Genomic DNA, 16,672 nt, shown 5'->3' with positions numbered 1-16,672 from the left:
TTGTGTATTTATTGTAAGCTCCTTGAGACTGGCACCTGCATACAGCAAATGCAAAACAGTCAAATGAACACAGAAGGAGGGGCTCCTGGGGATTTGCAGGGACTGATTTCTCTACCTACAGGCAGGGCTGGGGGCTACTGCATGCTTTTGTAGGTCTATGTGACTGGCTTTTCTTTCTCCTTTAAAAGAATTAAAAAAAACCCTTTTGAAAGCACACTTTCCCCTCTTATCTGGTCTCAAGAATAAAAATGTAATTGTTTTAGTGATGACCATGAATTCATAATCCCAATATTAACAGTGTCCCTTGGTGAGATGCATGTTCCCTTCTGCTCCAACACAACCATAAAACCAGGAAGCAGGAAAGCACGGCCAGACTCCATTCTAAATGAAGCCCTGATGGGCAGAGATGAGAATGGCCAGAGCATGATGGGCAGGGGGATCCAGCCACTGAGAGCCCCCATGGGCTGGTTACCTGCTGCCACGCTGGTTGGCTGCTTCCGTTTTACTTTTGTCCACTGGCTTCCCCTGTCTTCAAATCTCAAAGCCTTTGTTACCCTCGGGTGGCCAGGACTTCTGTTTCTTCCCATTTATCATTTTCTCTGTCAACTGCTTTAGGCCTGCTTTGCGTAAAGTGGGATGAGTGCTAGTAGAAACAGAATTGGGGAGAGGGCCATCTTCTCTTCCTAAGAAATGAAGTGAGAAGGAAACAAAGGTGGAGCAAGGTGTACAAATTGGTGTTCCTGATAATAACCTAGAGCTCTTTGGTGGACTTCCTTCTTCCTGTAAAAGATAAAAACCCTGCAGTCTTGAATTGATACATGGCAGAGCAGCTCTTTCTGATTCTCGCACTATGTCTGCCCCTTTCCTATATCCGGAAAAATGTAGAAATAGCCATGGGAATGACCAAGCAGCTTTGTGTTGTTACATTCCTGGGATTTCACTTTATGGGCACCGATTTTGTAATTTTCCCATCACGGTCAAGCAATGAGTACATGCAAACTCTGTGGATGGAATGAGTTGACCGGGTTTGGCAATAACGTGTGTGTGTTCATCCAAGAATCAAACTCTATTATTTTATTTTCTGTAAAGCTCTCTGATATCACATTGTTTTAGGATAGATCCTTGTTCTGTTTCAGTCCCTGCTGATCTGAAGCCTCTGTCAGGTGGGTGTGTCAGAACCTTCAAGTTGATCAATAGCATCTAGGCCTCCTTGTCGACTCCTCTGATGCCCTGTTTTCTCTCCTTCAGGCGGGGCAAGAAGCACAGCATTATCCTAAGAACACAACTGTCCGTGAGGGTCCATGCCTGTATTGGTGAGTGACATCTGTAGAAGGGAATGCTTGCCATCTGCCCTCAGTGATTAAACACGTGATGACAAATGCCACTAATGGGAACACAGTGGTTACTGTTATGCTACCTGCTTGAGTTAGCCCCTCTCATTGGATTGTGAGAGTTTTTAGTGAGGCGATTTCTAGAAATAGTTTTTGAAACCCTGTTTTACCTGACTTCCTTTGTTCTTCAGTTAGAGAATGGGGCTGGAGGTAAGGCATTAGTGATGGGGTTCTTTTTGGCGATGCTGGGAGAGATGGGGTTCTCCCTGGGCATGCCAATGTGAATCTCCAGCCAGTTGAAGTGACCCCCACATGCTTCCTGTTGGGTCTGCAAAGTTACCTGTGGGGAAGTGAGGTCTGAGGCGCCAGTGTCTGTTCAGGTAATTGAAAGGGAAATCTCAGGCCAGTAAGGATGGGATACACAGATGCTGAGCAATATGGTGTTGAACAGATGTATTTGTGGTTCTGAATGGCTTGCCTGTGGCCACTCAGGAACCCCATGGGGCCATTCCTACAGCCATTGATTTTTTTTTGGACCCACTGCTTTCCAACCAATACATAAGGATTGAATGGCAATGAAAGAATTATTTATGCAAAGTAGACAATCTCTATGTAAAGTGTTTCTAAAACTGGCTTGGTTTCCTTCTGGCATTGGGCCAACCTGAGGCAAGTATATAATATAAAAAGAAAAGAAGTAACTGAAATTTACTATATGCATAGAAGTTTTTCTTATCTTGGTAATTTTGCTTTTACTCAATATACATTGTGGTCTTAATTCAGGCCTCTCATTAGAGCATAAGTCATCATTTCTGGTCCTTTCTCCTTCCCGCATGCCTGCTGGAGACCCAGCGAAGGGGGTGAGGGAGCAGCTGGATGTGGAGGGAAACCCGTGTGATTTTACTTCATCTGATGTTAGGTATGGTGAAACCGCAAGTGCCTCGAGTGACCACCTTTGTCTAACTCTGTGGCCAGGCATAATTCTGCAGCAGACTCATAAACCTCAGGAGCTGGAGGGTCAAGGTGTCAGGGGGGTTTGTAAACTTGTTGGAAGCAAAGTAAGATTTGCCTGTAGGACCATCAACCAACATCAACCGTTTCTGCTTTTCAATTGCCTGTAGCCCTGAATGACCATGAACCGTGTATGGTTGCTTTATTATTATTATTATTATCTTCTTTACACTTTTTTTTCAGTTATTTCATATGCATAAATCATGTCTACCTGAAGAAAAGGCCCATGACTCTTTTGGGTAAACTCCCCCAACCCCATCCCAGATCTAGAGCAAATTCAGGCACATAATGTGCAACTGTTCAAGTTCAATATGGGAGGGGGAGGGATATAGCTGATAACCAGGAGGAGTTGGAACATGAGTATAAATTGGCATTTCCCAGGAATAATAAAGCACTGGAAAACAGATTTACAGTAAAACGGGCTAGTTCAAAATCTTAACTTGCCAGGTCCTTTTAAGAAAATTCACTCTTTTGCAGTATGTGCTTAACTATTTTAGTATAGAAGTTTTTTCTAGTTAGCTGCCATGTTACGGACTCACTGCATGAGTCCCATGTTATCCATGTAAAACCCACATCTTATCCTTGTGGTATGCTGAGCACCTCTGCCAGTCCAGCCAACTCTTTCCCAGGACACACAGGACTTTCTGCACGAGGGGCTGAACTGGGTACTTATGGGGTCAGTGTGTTTGTTACCAAACCTCTGTAAGCCAATTGCACTTGTTACTGAAATTTTGTCACTTAATGAAATGGTAACATGAATATTTTCTAAACTGTTTAAATGTGAGTATAAAAAGTCACTGCTTTGAAAATTCATGGACTATTTTGGAAAAGATTTAAAATTAGTACAAAAGCCTTTCTGTGAACATAAGTGGGTTGTGACAACAATAAAAGGTGAGAGAATGCAAACATGTAGGATTCTAGTCTTCACAAGTATCTGTATTCTTGCTTGACTTCCTAGTTCAGGGAAAGGTCATGGACCAAAGCAGGGTGTGAAGGTGGATCTCCTGATGTGCTATAAACACGGTGACCAACTGTGCCTCATCACAGGCAAATCAGGATGGTTGGTCACTAGAGCTGCAACATAAAATTAAGTTTTAAGGTATGGACGCATTATTTTTTAAAGGATTTTCTGCTTTAATCAGTTTTCACCACTAATTAGGTCTGAGGATGTCAGATGAGGATTTGATTGTATAAATAAACATCAGCACCCCCAAAAAGCAATGCTTTTCCTTTGTATTATTAAAAAATCCCCTTTCCTATTATGTTCAAGATCTGGGAAATATTTACTATAATAGCACTATGTATTATCCTTTAATTATGTACAGAAAATGGAATGCATGCATCATGTGTATGAAGTACCCACCTCCATTGTGACATATTCTTTCTCTTTGCAAATGGCAATACAGATGTGATTTCTTTGGAATGGAAAAAAACCAAACCTGGCACAATCTTCACTCAAAATGACAAAGAAAAACATGAGAAGTGGGCAGACAAAAACCTTGCACATCAGTTGTTTGAGTCTTTGTTTCTTTTCAAGATATTTTCCCTCTTCACAATGTAATAAATAGTTGAGTTATTATAGGTGTTGGGCAAAGGCTGCTGTCTGAGGCCTACCACCACATGCAGCTTCCGCAGCGATCTTCCATCCCACCTCACGGCTGGATTAAAGGATCCAAGATCAGCTTTGGCTCATGGGTTTAAAATGCTATCAAATAAATTTCTCCAAAATAATGTTTTCCTCACCCTCCATTCTCTTTTCCTTCATTCCTGTTTTATTAAGTACAAGGCCTGCATGTTGATGAATTGGAGGTGACATGCCTTTGGAATCCTCTCATGTTAACTTTGGAACTCTGTACCAGTTGGGACGAGAGTGGAGTGGAGACTTCATGGTTAGCAACTGAGCAAACCTCATACAAAATGAAGGCCACAGGGGCACCACTTTGATAATCAGTTGGCAGCCGAGATAGGGCTTTTCTGGTAGCATGGTAGTGCTGAAACATTTGGCAGGAAGTTGGAATGAGATTTTGGTACAGAGAGAGGCCCTGCAAAAAAAGCACCTCTATCCTCTCCATTGTAATTATTATTTCTTTGCATGTTTTTAGTATGATCACTTGATGTACCATATTGTATAGCAAGTAATGCGTGACTTGCCTCCTTAATCCAGCTTCATTCCCTCCAAAAAATGATGGTCATATCATGGGCATGGAGTTACAGATACGGAAAAAAAAAAAAAAATCTATGGTAGGCATGAGAAGTCTGTATTTTATGAGGTTAGCTAGAAAAAATAATTTTTTTGGTCCCTGCAAGTGATCCTATTTCCAGACACCAGAAGAATGTTCAGAGGGCCAACTGGCTCTGATGACTAAATCTCACCATGAAGAGAAAAGGAGCAGAAGAATTGTGGGTGAGGAATGGAACCGAGCATTAAAAAAAAATGTTTGAAGTCATCAGGATTCTAAAGTTAATGTCTGAATGGTTTCTACTGGCTGACTTGGAGGCATTTTGTTTGGCTTCAGACTCCAGTGCTTCAGTTTCTGAAGCAGACCCTGTTTTCCCTGTGGGAAAGCCAACCCTGTCGATTGATTGTCTGGGACCTCTAAGACTGACACTGTCAAGTACCCAGCATTAATTAAACAAAAGGACAAAAACTGGGCTCAAGACTCCAAAGTGTCATTTATGCTCGTAGCTGCGAGGAACAAACTGGCACAAAGGGTCTTCAGCGGTATCTTCCCCCAAACTATGAGACGATGAGGTCCCCCCATGAAGGTAGAGAAGAGGAGGCTGAAGTGACTCATCTGCCTGAGATTAGTCTCATTGCTCATTAAAGGTCAAATCACAGGGATAAAGACAACTTTAAAAGTCAAGAAAACAATGTAGGAGGTGGCTGTTCATCCACTGTTGCAGAAAAGTAGTCAATTTCTGGTGCAAACATCAATAGAATAAAGTGCCAATATGTCATTTGCGAAGCATTTTCTTCTCAAGAGCTAAATGATGCAGCTGTGTGCTTTGCACTGCACTATAGCAAAGAGGTTGAATGACTGTGGGACAGTTCTTCAAGAAGAACCTTCTGGTGCAAGAAGGACTGAGGGGATTCATCCTATGTGCTGACCCATTTAGAGGAGGTGGCTCCCTGGGGCACAGTGTGAGCAGGATCCCGAAGCCATGTGCAATCTCAGTGGGAAGGGGCCTGTATCTGTGCGGGCTTCCATGGGTGGTGATGGAGGCGGTGTGTGTCTGTATGGTGTGGATGACGGCTCAGGGGCTCGGGGTGAGGTACGGATTCTGTCCAGTGTCTGATCACCTCTGGCCACAGTGTGGAGGGCCCTGGTCTTCTGCATTCAGAGGGTGGGGAGTGGAGCTGTAATCTGTGACCCTGAGCTCCTCCTTTGTTCCCCTAATCTCTGTCTCGGGTTTTGCCTTTCCTTTTTAAGCCTGTGAATACGAGCATGGCTCGCTCCTCCACCCTCTCATCATGCTGAGCTCTCTGACTGGGCAGAGTACTGCTTCCCCCCACCTTTGCCTGTCTCTTCCTCTACGCTCCATGTGAGCTGGTTTTGTGTGGCTGAGCTCCCCTGGCTTTGCAGGGAGGCTTCCCTCCAGCTTCTGAGGCTGGTGTTACACTTGCCCTTCTTGTGAGCTGCTGAGTGACAGTGGACTTTGGAGTGTTGACTGGTTTCCAATGTTATCCTTACTGCCCCTTGACCGACTATTTGGAATTTCCATTAAAACTAGAAGTTTTCTTCTTGAAAGAGCAAAATGCCTTTTTGACACTGTTGGGCTTAAGAGCACCTGGATGGTGCTTCCAGATGGAAAGCCCTTTAGCACTGTGGTGCTGAGACACCTGGGGCCTGTGTGGAGACATGTGTTAGCTTGGGTGTCCAGTCCCTCTGGGCACTGTGGGGCCCACACAGGTGCTGCTCCTCCTCTGTCATGTTTGTGTGGCAGGCCCCTACCAAGGCTGTCCACTGTGTGACTGCAGAAACAGTAAAACAGGCTGTTCTCTGGTTAGGACACCCCCATGGAGCCATTCTTTCTCCTCTTGGCCCCCCTGCCCTGCTTTTTGATGCCAGGCCTTGGCCGAGGCTTCTTGCTGACTCTTTCCTGCATCCCCACTGGAGGCTGCTTTTGCTCCTGTCCTGCCTCTGCCACTGCAGCCTTGCTGGGGGATGGTGTTCCTTCCTGTCCGGCCCCTGGATGTCACACTGGCTAAGCTGACAGTGTCTTGGCCATACCCTTCCCTAGTGGTGTTATGTGCATTTGGCCACATTGCCTATGTTCTGTCTTTGATGTTGAGATCTGACTCTCCAGAAGCCCTGAAGCCCGTCTCCTACGTCCATGGTCTCCTGCAGAGTCACCTAAGCGGCTGGCAGCAGCCTTGGCCCACAATGGCCTGGGTTTGAAATCCTGAGTCTCCCTTTGCAGCAGGAGACTTGTGGTGCCTGCATTTTTAAAAACCTCCTTTTTACACCCCATCAAGTCTGTGACCCATTTTTGCCTAGGGTTCTGTTCTCTGGGTAAAAACAAGCTCTGTGGGTTAATCAGATAAACGCCTCCCATCATCTGTTTCCTATTAACCTGCCTCAGCTCCCAGGAGGCAGAACCCACAGAATGTCCACGTTGGGTCTGGGCTGGAGCAGGTCAGCCACCCTGCAGGTGGCTATGTCTAAGGTGCCTTCTCATCACACAGTGATTGACAGATATGCCTCCTCCCTCGACCCCCACCCCCAAATAAAAAAGGAATGCAGAAAGGATGTGGGAAGGATGTAGAACAACCACCAGGTTTGCTAAACTGCATGAGAATCTAGTGTTTAAATGCTGGTGGATATTCAGTTCTGTCACATGTCTGTCCACAGAGGATGTAATCTTAGAGTATATAGGTCAGAAATGATGTGACACCAAAAATGGAAAGAGAAACTAGAAAATTTAAAGAATGGCCCTACCATCTATTGCCATGCCGATAAACATAAATGTGGTGAGTGGATAAAGAAATAACGACACACACCTATGAGACAGTTAACGTGAGAACCTTCCAGATACAGCTGGAAACTCAGATGAGCTATGGGAATTATGTATCAAGAAAGGAAATATGAATGTAAACAAATGTGAATTGAACCATAGGAAAGAAAAGCAGGTATGTCAGGGTCTCTTATAGCTGCTTTATTTCATATTTGTACTCTTATTTAAATTGCTTATTCTTTGCCTCTTTAAGATTTTACATTTCATCTCTAAGTCTCTAGATGTTTGCACTGGCATAATAGCTGCTTATATCCTTACCAATGAACGTGAAATTCTGGCAAAAAAAAAAAAAAAAAAAAAAAAGGAAAGATGTAGTCATATTGATGATGCCTGTAGGAGATGTTAGGAAATTAATTTAAACCATGAGCTGACAGACTCTAAAGTTGCTGTCCAGACAATCTTTAGTAACGTCCAGAAAACAACCTCAAGTAAGGGAACCATTGTGCTTTTGAACTGTTTCTACCAGAGTGTCTCTACAAATGCTTCCCCACAGTCCCACATCCTCAAGTCTGACCTGCTTGTGGGTGTATAATGCAAACCCTGGTGACTGGCATTCTGTGCCCAAGGCTATCCCTCTGAAGAGACAATGACATTTTTGTCACTGAGCAAAGTTTACATCGGGAAAGAAAATGCTTTGTCTTGTTAATAGAAATTTTGATCTGTAGAGGGCCTGGCCTTGAAAGGGGAGTAGATGGCTCACAGACACCTTGCTAGATGGAGGTTCTTGAAGGATTAGGTGTGCATCCATGTGCATTTCAGGTCTTACTGAGGGACTCAGAACAAGTGCCTGGGAGGGTGATTTTTGGGGTGTTCCACTGATTTCTGTTGCATTAGAAATGCCTAGTGGAAGTATATTGACTTGGAAAAAAACACTTGGAAAGTGTTAGTACTTCAGCAAACACGCAACCAGTTCAAGATTTAATTCAAGAAAAATAGGTGTTGGGGAATTTGTTGTAAGTGCTATAATCTCAAGTTTACGTACTAGAGTAATAGCGATAGAATGGCAAAGGAGGAAATTAAATAGGTTAGCATAAGTGAAATGTTACCATGATCGGGAAAAAGAAAAATTCTGTTTTTAAATTGTACACAGAGGTGATGTCATTTATCTGCATCTTAGTAACTGGATTGTGGTCGTGTGGGCAGGAAGAGGATCCGTTTCAGGTCTTTAGGGAAATCTTTGTGGGACACGGCATAGTGTTAAGCATGCAGCAGTCAATACTGCAGTCATTTTTTGAAATAAAATTTATTTTATTGATTATGCTATTACAATTGTCCCAATTTTTTCTCCTTTGCCTCCTCCACTCAGCATACCCTCTTTCTTTCAGAACCCCCCCTGCTTAGTTCATGTCCATGGGTTTTGCGTATAAGTTTTTCAGCTTCTTCATTTCCTATATTGTTCTTAACATCCCCCTGTCTATCTTGTACCTAAAAGTTATGTTTCTTAATCCCTGCACCTTTTCCCCCATTCTCCCTCTCCCACTCCCAACTGATAATCCTCCAAATGATCTCAGTATCTATGATTCTGTTTCTGTTCTACTTGTTTGTTTTTGTTTTTTAGATTCAGTTGTTGATAGTTGTGAATTTATTGCCATTTTAATGTTCATCATTTTGATCTTTTTCTTTTCCTTAAGTTACATTTCATGTAATAAGGGCTTGGTGATGATGAACTCCTTTAGCTTTACCTTGTCTGGGAAACACTTTATCTGCCCTTCCATTCTAAATGATAGCTTTGCTGGATAGAGTAATCTAGGTTGTAGATCCTTGCTTTTCATCACTTTGAATATTTCTTGCCAGTCCTTTCTTGCTTGCAAAGTTTCTTTTGAGAAATCAGCTACAGTCTTATGGGAACCCGTTTGTAGGTAACTCTCTGCTTTTAAGGTTCTTTATCTTTAACTTTTAGCATTTTAATTAGGATGTGTCTTGATGTGGTCCTTTGGGTCTAACTCGTTTGGGACTCTGTGCTTCCTGGACTTGTATGTCTATTTTTTTCACCAAATTAGGGAAGTTTTCTTTTATTATTTTTTTGAATAAGTTTTCAGTTTCTTGCTCTCTCTTCTCCTGGCACCCCTAGGATTCGGATGTTGGTACGTTAAAGGTGTCCCAGAGGCTCCTTGGCCTTCAATCATTTCTTAACCTTTAAAAGACTCTGATTTAGATTCAACGATCAACTTATTAACTCTCTTAAAATTAGATAATGTATCTACAAGTATTTTACAGGTTGTATAATGCTATAAAAGATAATTAGTTTGAGAGGAACTTTCCTAAAAAACAAAAAATACTAAACAAAAGAATCCCGATTGTTTACCTTTGCTGCGTGGGTCACGTTTGCAGTGTTGCCCATTCCCACAGTGTCACAGACCCTCACTACCCTCCGGAGCAATTGGAAGGGTAGAGAAAGGTGAGGCCCCATGGGGTGGGCATTTTCCTACAGGCCATGTGCCTGGGAGGTGGCGGGACTAAGCCTTGAAGCTTTGGACCCTTGACTAGTGTTCTTTGCTCAGGCCTGCTACTTCTCCTTTTGGGCCACTTGATGTAGTCCTCAGCCCTTTTCTAGATAAGTGATTGGAGAAACCAAGGCACCCCTTCTGGTTTGAAGAGTCTGAGACATGCTGCCAAAACATTTAAAATGTCCTTCGAGATAGTTTCACCAAGGTTTAAAATGTGGTTTTCTAGCTGAGTTTGGTGTGGTTCACAGGTTGCCTTAGGGGAGGGGAAGGCAAATCAGCTGAGAAAACTGGATTTCACCCTTGAAGAGCCGCCTACGTTTAGTAATGCAGTTAAAAGCCCTTCTTCCCGGCTGGGCTGCGACTCCTGGGCCTGGAGCTCCCATCCTGGGCCTGTGGACACACAGCGTTGCATTTTGGGCTTCATGTTGGAAAGTCTTTGGAAATGAAGACTTTTAACTGATGAAGACTGCATACTGGTGCTTCTAGCTTTAGAAGCTGCCCAACAGGAAGAGATGGGTTCTGGGCTACAGGGGTTGAGTCCCTCTGCTCCTTTCTAGGAAGATCTATGAAGTAGGGATTCTGTGTCAGGTAGCAGCTAGATCTTGAACATTTGAAGGTGGACTGTTTTGCACCTCACTCACAGCAGGAGACCCCAGATTATTTATTGATTAAAGAAAGCTGCCAGAAGGATCCTGGTACTGATGCATGTTTAATCAGTTGACTTCAGAAATGAATTTCTTTGGTATTCGCTCAGGAAGAAGGATAAAAGACAATAAATAGGAAGTAACAAAGCCGTGCAAGTGGGTAGGATATCATTTTCAAGAGTGTTTCCAGGACGTGGGGCTCTAGTTTCTTTTGGGTATTGTGTGACTCTGGAATTGCCCCGTCTGTGATTGTTCGTGGTCTGGGTGGCCTGAGCATGTGTGGGCAGAACAGTGTGAGTGGGGACTTGGGGAAACCTTGCTGTCCCCACCCTGGGCGGTTTGGGGCCTCTGGAGCTGTGAGAGTAAATCTTGGTCCTGAGGTTGGAGGTTAAGACAGTGGTGCTTAGACTAACAACCTGATAAAAGACTGATCTGTGGAGCAGTGCTTTTGGGGAGTGAGGTGAAACGCTATTGTCCCCATCACTGATCTCAGAGAAGAGTCTGCTGACATGAGGAATAATTAAGCTCTGGACTATGTGTGCTCAGACATTAAATAAGAGAGTTGGATGCATGGAGAGGCATGTAAAGACCACAACATAACATCAAGTACTAGTTACATCGAAGAATAATTTTAAAGTTGAAAAACTATGCTCTAAGCACTAAACAGGTAGTCAAAATAGTCAGTATGAGCCAATATTTACAAAATGCTCAAATAGGTAAGCTGTTCAAGTCACACCTAAAGGTACAATCTGTATGTTTGTTTAGCTAACAGCCACACCAGCGATGATAAACTTTCACTACACATATTACAGTAATTTTGGCGCCTGACTCAGTATCTGGAGGATTTTTAGTGAAATTTGTTTGGCCCAGGACACATTAAAAGGCTCTCCCAGGATATGCACTGACCTCTCTTCCACCTCATCTCCCTGCAGTGAGCTGACAGCGCAGGGCACCCTGGCCGTGGGGCCTGGTCCAGGGGTTGACATGAGGGCAACATGGGCAGCCAAGGATGGGCTGACCAGGCACTTGTCCCCTTCACCAGGCATTGGCTCCATGGCCTCAGAGGCCACTGGGAAGCAATGCAGAGTGCCATGGAGCACTTTGCACATCATTAGAAAGCCATAGAAACAATTACCCACCCATTAGGGAGTTGGAAAAGGATAGCTCCACAAAGCTGTCCTGCCCAGAAATTGCCAAGGTCACTGTGTGTCACTGATGTGGTCTGTGCTGTGAATTTTCTGTGATGGAATTTAGTGGAATCCACAAGAGAGATGTGTATGTTGAGATGGCCTCCCAGAATGGGTGGAACAGCTCAGGCCAGGCTCCCGGAGGTCGGGACTGCTAGTCTTTTGCCACTGCAGGACTCAGGACGGTGAGCCTCAGATGCCAGCATGGCCTCGGGCTGCTAGTTTTAGCCCTGCCTTCCTTTGGCTGTCCTGAAGGTTTGGGGTACAGTCACTTCCAGGGCATGACTCAAAGCCTAGCCTTGGCCAGGACCTTTAAGGGGCTCCAGGCTGTGGCATCTTGCACAGGGGGACTTGGGGAAGGTAGGGTTCTGAGTCTATTACCTCACTTGTGGGTGCAGCAGGAGACCTCTGACTTGGGCCTTGTGGAAAGGACTTGTCATGTCACCTCCAAAGAGGCGGTGCCTAGGATCCAAAATGAAATATTCAAAACATACTTGTTTTTAAGTTATTCCTCATCTGACATGTTTTCATTTTTTTTACATAAATGGCGTAGAAGCCAAAATAAAAATGAAAAATTTAAGGAGTGGGGCCCTGGAGAGGTCCTGCTAAGGCCTGGAGGCCCACACTGTTGCTAAGGGTGTTGGTCCCTCTTCAGGGGTGTCCTAGTTGAGGGGAGGTGGCGGGCAAGGGAAGAGCAGTGGGAAGCTTTGAATTTTGGAACCAGCGTAGTCAAGAAGGTAGACATGTGACATGGAACAGACTTTTCCCAAAATAGGGACCCTCATACTTCACTTATGAGCTGCTGAAAGGACTGGTGAGCTGTAAGGAGGTCTTTGGTGGAGAATCTGGTGTCTGGTGGTCCTGTAGGATTTTCATAAACATGAGCTTTGTTGTTGCTGCTGCTGCTGTCAAGATTCAACAGTATCCTGTGGGTAGGGTTGAAACCATCATTAACATTTTATGTTACCAGAGTGTGAGAAATGTCCAAATTTACACCAGACTTAGAGAAAAACTCATCAACCTTTATTAAATGCCTATTGGGTACAACCACTGTGTTTAGTGCTATAAAGGGAATAAATAGACATATAAGTAAATGCAATACAAATATGAAGCGGTTCTATCCTCTCTCGTAAGTCTATCTAGAAGCTGCATGCTTGAAGTTTCCAACTCTCCCCTGAGTTCTGGATCTGTTATTGGATGTGTGCTGTGTCCATTGGATACTTGAACTTCATCCCATGTCCATCTCCCATATCCCTACCCCCACCCCGTTGGAAGGAATGCTGCCCACCTACCTCTCACGTCTCCAGTACTTTTGGCACCGTACTGTGACCATTCCCGTTTTGCTTCTGCAGTTGTGTGTGAGAGTTCTGTGTCCTGTTGCCCAGTGACACTGTGACCATTAGGGGCAAGCGGAGGGATAACAGGGTCTGGAAGGAGGGAAGAGTCTGAGGTTTCTAGGAGCCAATCATAGAACTGCTCTGAGCCTCAATTTCCACACCTGAACTTGGGGAGAGTTTGATTAAAATTTAGAGAACTCTTTATATACATTTTTAGTATTTTTGCCTCTTTAATAGTATGGTTGTTACTAGATGGGGACTGGCCTAGAACTGCCTCAGGCCAGCCTGTAGTGTGTAGGTTCTTGACATCATGTAGGAAGGATTTCACAATGTGAATCCAGGTGATTTTGAGAGTATATTTTTTAAAGCTGGAGACAGTGAAACAATGGAAGGACTTAGGGTAGGAGAAGCAATAGGAGAGAGCCTAGGCAGGGCTGCTTTGGCTCCCTAGAAACATTATAGTTAAGAAATGAACCAAGGTGGGGCTGCTTTTAGCTCATTGGAAAATCAAGAAAAAGCCTTGGGGCAGGTTCAGGGGGTAAGCTTGGGATGAGCTGCCACTGCCTGCTGCTCCCCTGGTTGCAAGTCTCATGGGGACCCTTAGAGTTTGGGAGAAAGAAACTAAAAAGTTCATGGCTGAAAAAAGACATGAGTGTGCTCCCAAGAGAGCCCTATGGCATCCTTTCTCTTGAGGTTTTTATTTCTCTTCTTTGGAAGAGAATCTTAGGGAGAGTTTCAGCAGAATATTCATCAGCTTTCCAGTTGTGTTTCTAATATGTTGATAAATTAAAATGAGCTTATGGGGAAGTTTGGGATTATTCTCTGCTCAGCTTCATTGTTTTATTTTTATCTGGGATCTGTCTGGCTTTAATCAAGTTTTTGTTATTTGTTCCCCTGACTTCATCTATCCTTGGGTTTGGATGGCACAAATGGCATTGATTGGGTCTCTTTACTTATCTTCCTGACCAGGGTGATTTAAGCTGTTTATTCTCTGGGTAGAGAGGAGAGGTATAAACCATTTGCTCTCAAGTGGCCTTGATTAGGGGAAACAAGGCCTTGCAGTTCACTAGCTGGCTGTAAATTGGCCAAATTGTTTGACCTTTTTAAATTGTCTTGTCTCAGTTTCCCCATTACATTTGCCAAGAAATTTTATTAGCTTCTTACTATCCTGCTTAGTGGTTACACTGGGCTTTCTGTTGCGTCTTTTGTCTTTTTTTTTTTTGGGTGTTTTTCTCCAAAGATATTTGCACATAAAATTCTAATTATAAATACTTTTCATTTCTCTCCTTCTGATTCTGCAGTGTCCCCTGTCTTTCTGACTTTGCCATGATATTTAAATTGGACTAGATGTAAGGCCCAAGCTAAGCAGAGAGAATAAAACAAACCCCAGAGCATGCAAGTGACTCCTTAGGTCTGTTGTTTCTTAGATATAAACATAAAATGGACAGAATGTATTCTTGGGATTGTAAGTCAGCCCCGTGAGAAGGTCCAGCTGTCAGAGGGGGGACAGGCAGCCCTCCCTACCTGCCTATTCCTACAAGGGGTGTCTCTTTTTCTCCTTCCTTATTTCTTAGGAGAGTGACACTTCCAGACCCAGGAATCGAAGAATTCACCTCCTTCTTTCAAAACGAACTTACATAATTACTGGTTACTGTCCTTTCCTGGAGCATTGACTTTTACTTTATTTTTCAATTACAGTTTCAGATGTACAACATAGTGATTAGACATTTATAAACTTGTGAAGTGGTCACCCTGATAAGTCTAGTACCCACCTGGCACCATACATAGTTATTATAGTATTATTGATTATATTCCCTATGCTATACTTTACATCCCATGGCCATCCTGGGGCACTTATTTTTATTATTTTTATTTTTATTTATTTTTAGAGAGAGGGGAAGGGATGGAGAAAGAGAGGGAGAGACACATTGATGTGGGAGAGAAACATTGATTGATTGCCTCTCACATACACCCTGACTGGGAACTGAACCTGCAACCTAGGCATGTGCCCTGACTGGGTAATCAAGCCAGCAGCCCTTTGCTTTGTGGAATGATGCCAGCCAGCTGAGCCACACTGGTCAGGGAAGCATTGATTTTTAAAATGTGCTCCCTGTCCATACAGACTCTATGATGATATGGCATGGATTTCCATTTCCCTCTGATGCAGGTACATCTCAGGGGAACCCTCTGTCCCACTCTCCTGATTTTCACAGCATAGGAGATTCTCCTCAGCTCCCTCAGAGGACTGTGGCTTCTCCTAGCTCCTCCTTCATTCTGAGGAAAGATGGGTGGCTTTGGGAGGGGGCATGGAGCATGTGAGGCTTGAGCTCTCTTACTTCTTGGAATGTTCCAATTTCATGACTTTTGGCGAGCTGCTGGCCCCTGTGTGTCATGCCCTGAACTGCTTGGTGGCCTGTCTGGACCACCTCTTTCCTGAGCTGCATCAGGAGTAAGGCTCTGTCAGTTTGCCTGACACGCCTCTTCTCCCATGTGCTTCTGAGCTCAGGAGGGAAGGCGCAGTGTTATCTGCAGGCCCCGAAGCCCCACAGAGCAGTTCTCCACACGCTGTGCTCAGGAGTAGGTGATTTGCAGTCTTTAGTTGTAACCCTTCTTCCAGAGGCATGAAGCTGCGTGGCCAAGCAGCTTAAAGGGATGAGCTGTGTACACAGCAGAAAGGGGCGACGTGTCCAGAGGGAGATGATGGGCAGCTGCTCCTGCCTCTCTTCCCTCTGCAGTGATTCTAGCTTGGAGCAGTGTGTCTGTGCCAGGCTAAATTAAAACTGGAAGTGCCCTGAGCTTTGTTCTTTTTAAGGCTGGAGTATTTGAGGTTAAAGAGAAGGAGTGAGTCTAAAATAACATGTTACTCTGTGGGGGTGTACAGCCAGGTGCTCTTTTTGTGCTTACTGTTCTAGAGGAGACTGAGCCTATCCCAGTGCCGGAGACCTGCCTTCACATGCACAACGGCCGTTAGCTGAGCTGTTCGTTTTGATTTTCTGGGAGACATTTTATAACTTGGTATTTTCAGGAAACCCTTATTTGAATAATGTAACAAAAGCAATTTAAGGCACCCCACTCCAACCTTTGTTGCTTGGTGTATCAAGGTGCGAACAAGGCCTTGTTTTGAGATGAGTGCATTTGCAGCAAACTTGCTTTAGCAAAGTCTCTATGTGGAATGTAGTCAATCATATTGTAACAACTATGTGTGGTGCTGGGTGGGTACTAACTAGACTTATTGGGGGATCACGTCATGAATTATATAAATGTCAGGCCACTGTGCTGTACACCGGAAACTAATATAATATTGAATGTCAACTGTCATTGGAAAAAAACAATTAAAAATCTATAAGAAGAAAATTCCCCATGTGAGTGACTGATGTAAGAAAGGACACACATTCACCGGTGATGGTGGTTATGCCTCACGTGATTCTCCACTCAGAGTGTTTGGAGGGGAAGTAGGAAGTTATTAAACTGTTAAACTCTGGGATCTGGCATAATTGTGCAATAGAATTTATGGAAGGGTTGATTGCTAAATTTGGGGGGGAAATGATGACTGGACCACGTGGATAATAACATGTACTTCATGCAAGAGACTAACTTGGAAAGATTGAATTCACCTCCATGGACAGGAAATGACTGTCTTAGCTTTCTTTCCTCTCGCCCATGAAAGATGGTCCATAAATATTCATCAAATTGTTGCCTGTG

The 16,672-nt window shown here is 44.0% G+C and overlaps 1 protein-coding gene across 8 annotated transcripts in view; it reads left to right on the top strand.

Annotated features, from left to right (window-relative positions):
* The window catches only part of FHOD3 (formin homology 2 domain containing 3), a 434,907-nt gene that overhangs the window by 68,609 nt on the left and 349,626 nt on the right, over positions 1 to 16,672 (top strand). For all 8 annotated transcript variants that reach the window (XM_090285641.1, XM_090285640.1, XM_090285639.1 and 5 more), the window contains exon 3: positions 1,249 to 1,313. In XM_090285641.1, coding sequence (XP_090141767.1) covers positions 1,249 to 1,313 — 65 coding nt within the window. The remainder of the gene's footprint in view (positions 1 to 1,248; positions 1,314 to 16,672) is intronic.

The sequence above is a fragment of the Furipterus horrens genome, unplaced genomic scaffold (assembly GCF_987537825.1).
Source record: "Furipterus horrens unplaced genomic scaffold, mFurHor1.1.pri manual_scaffold_8, whole genome shotgun sequence".
Lineage (NCBI taxonomy): Eukaryota > Metazoa > Chordata > Mammalia > Chiroptera > Furipteridae > Furipterus > Furipterus horrens.
Note: the sequence above shows the minus strand (reverse complement) of the source record. Positions and strands in the feature narration are given on the sequence as shown.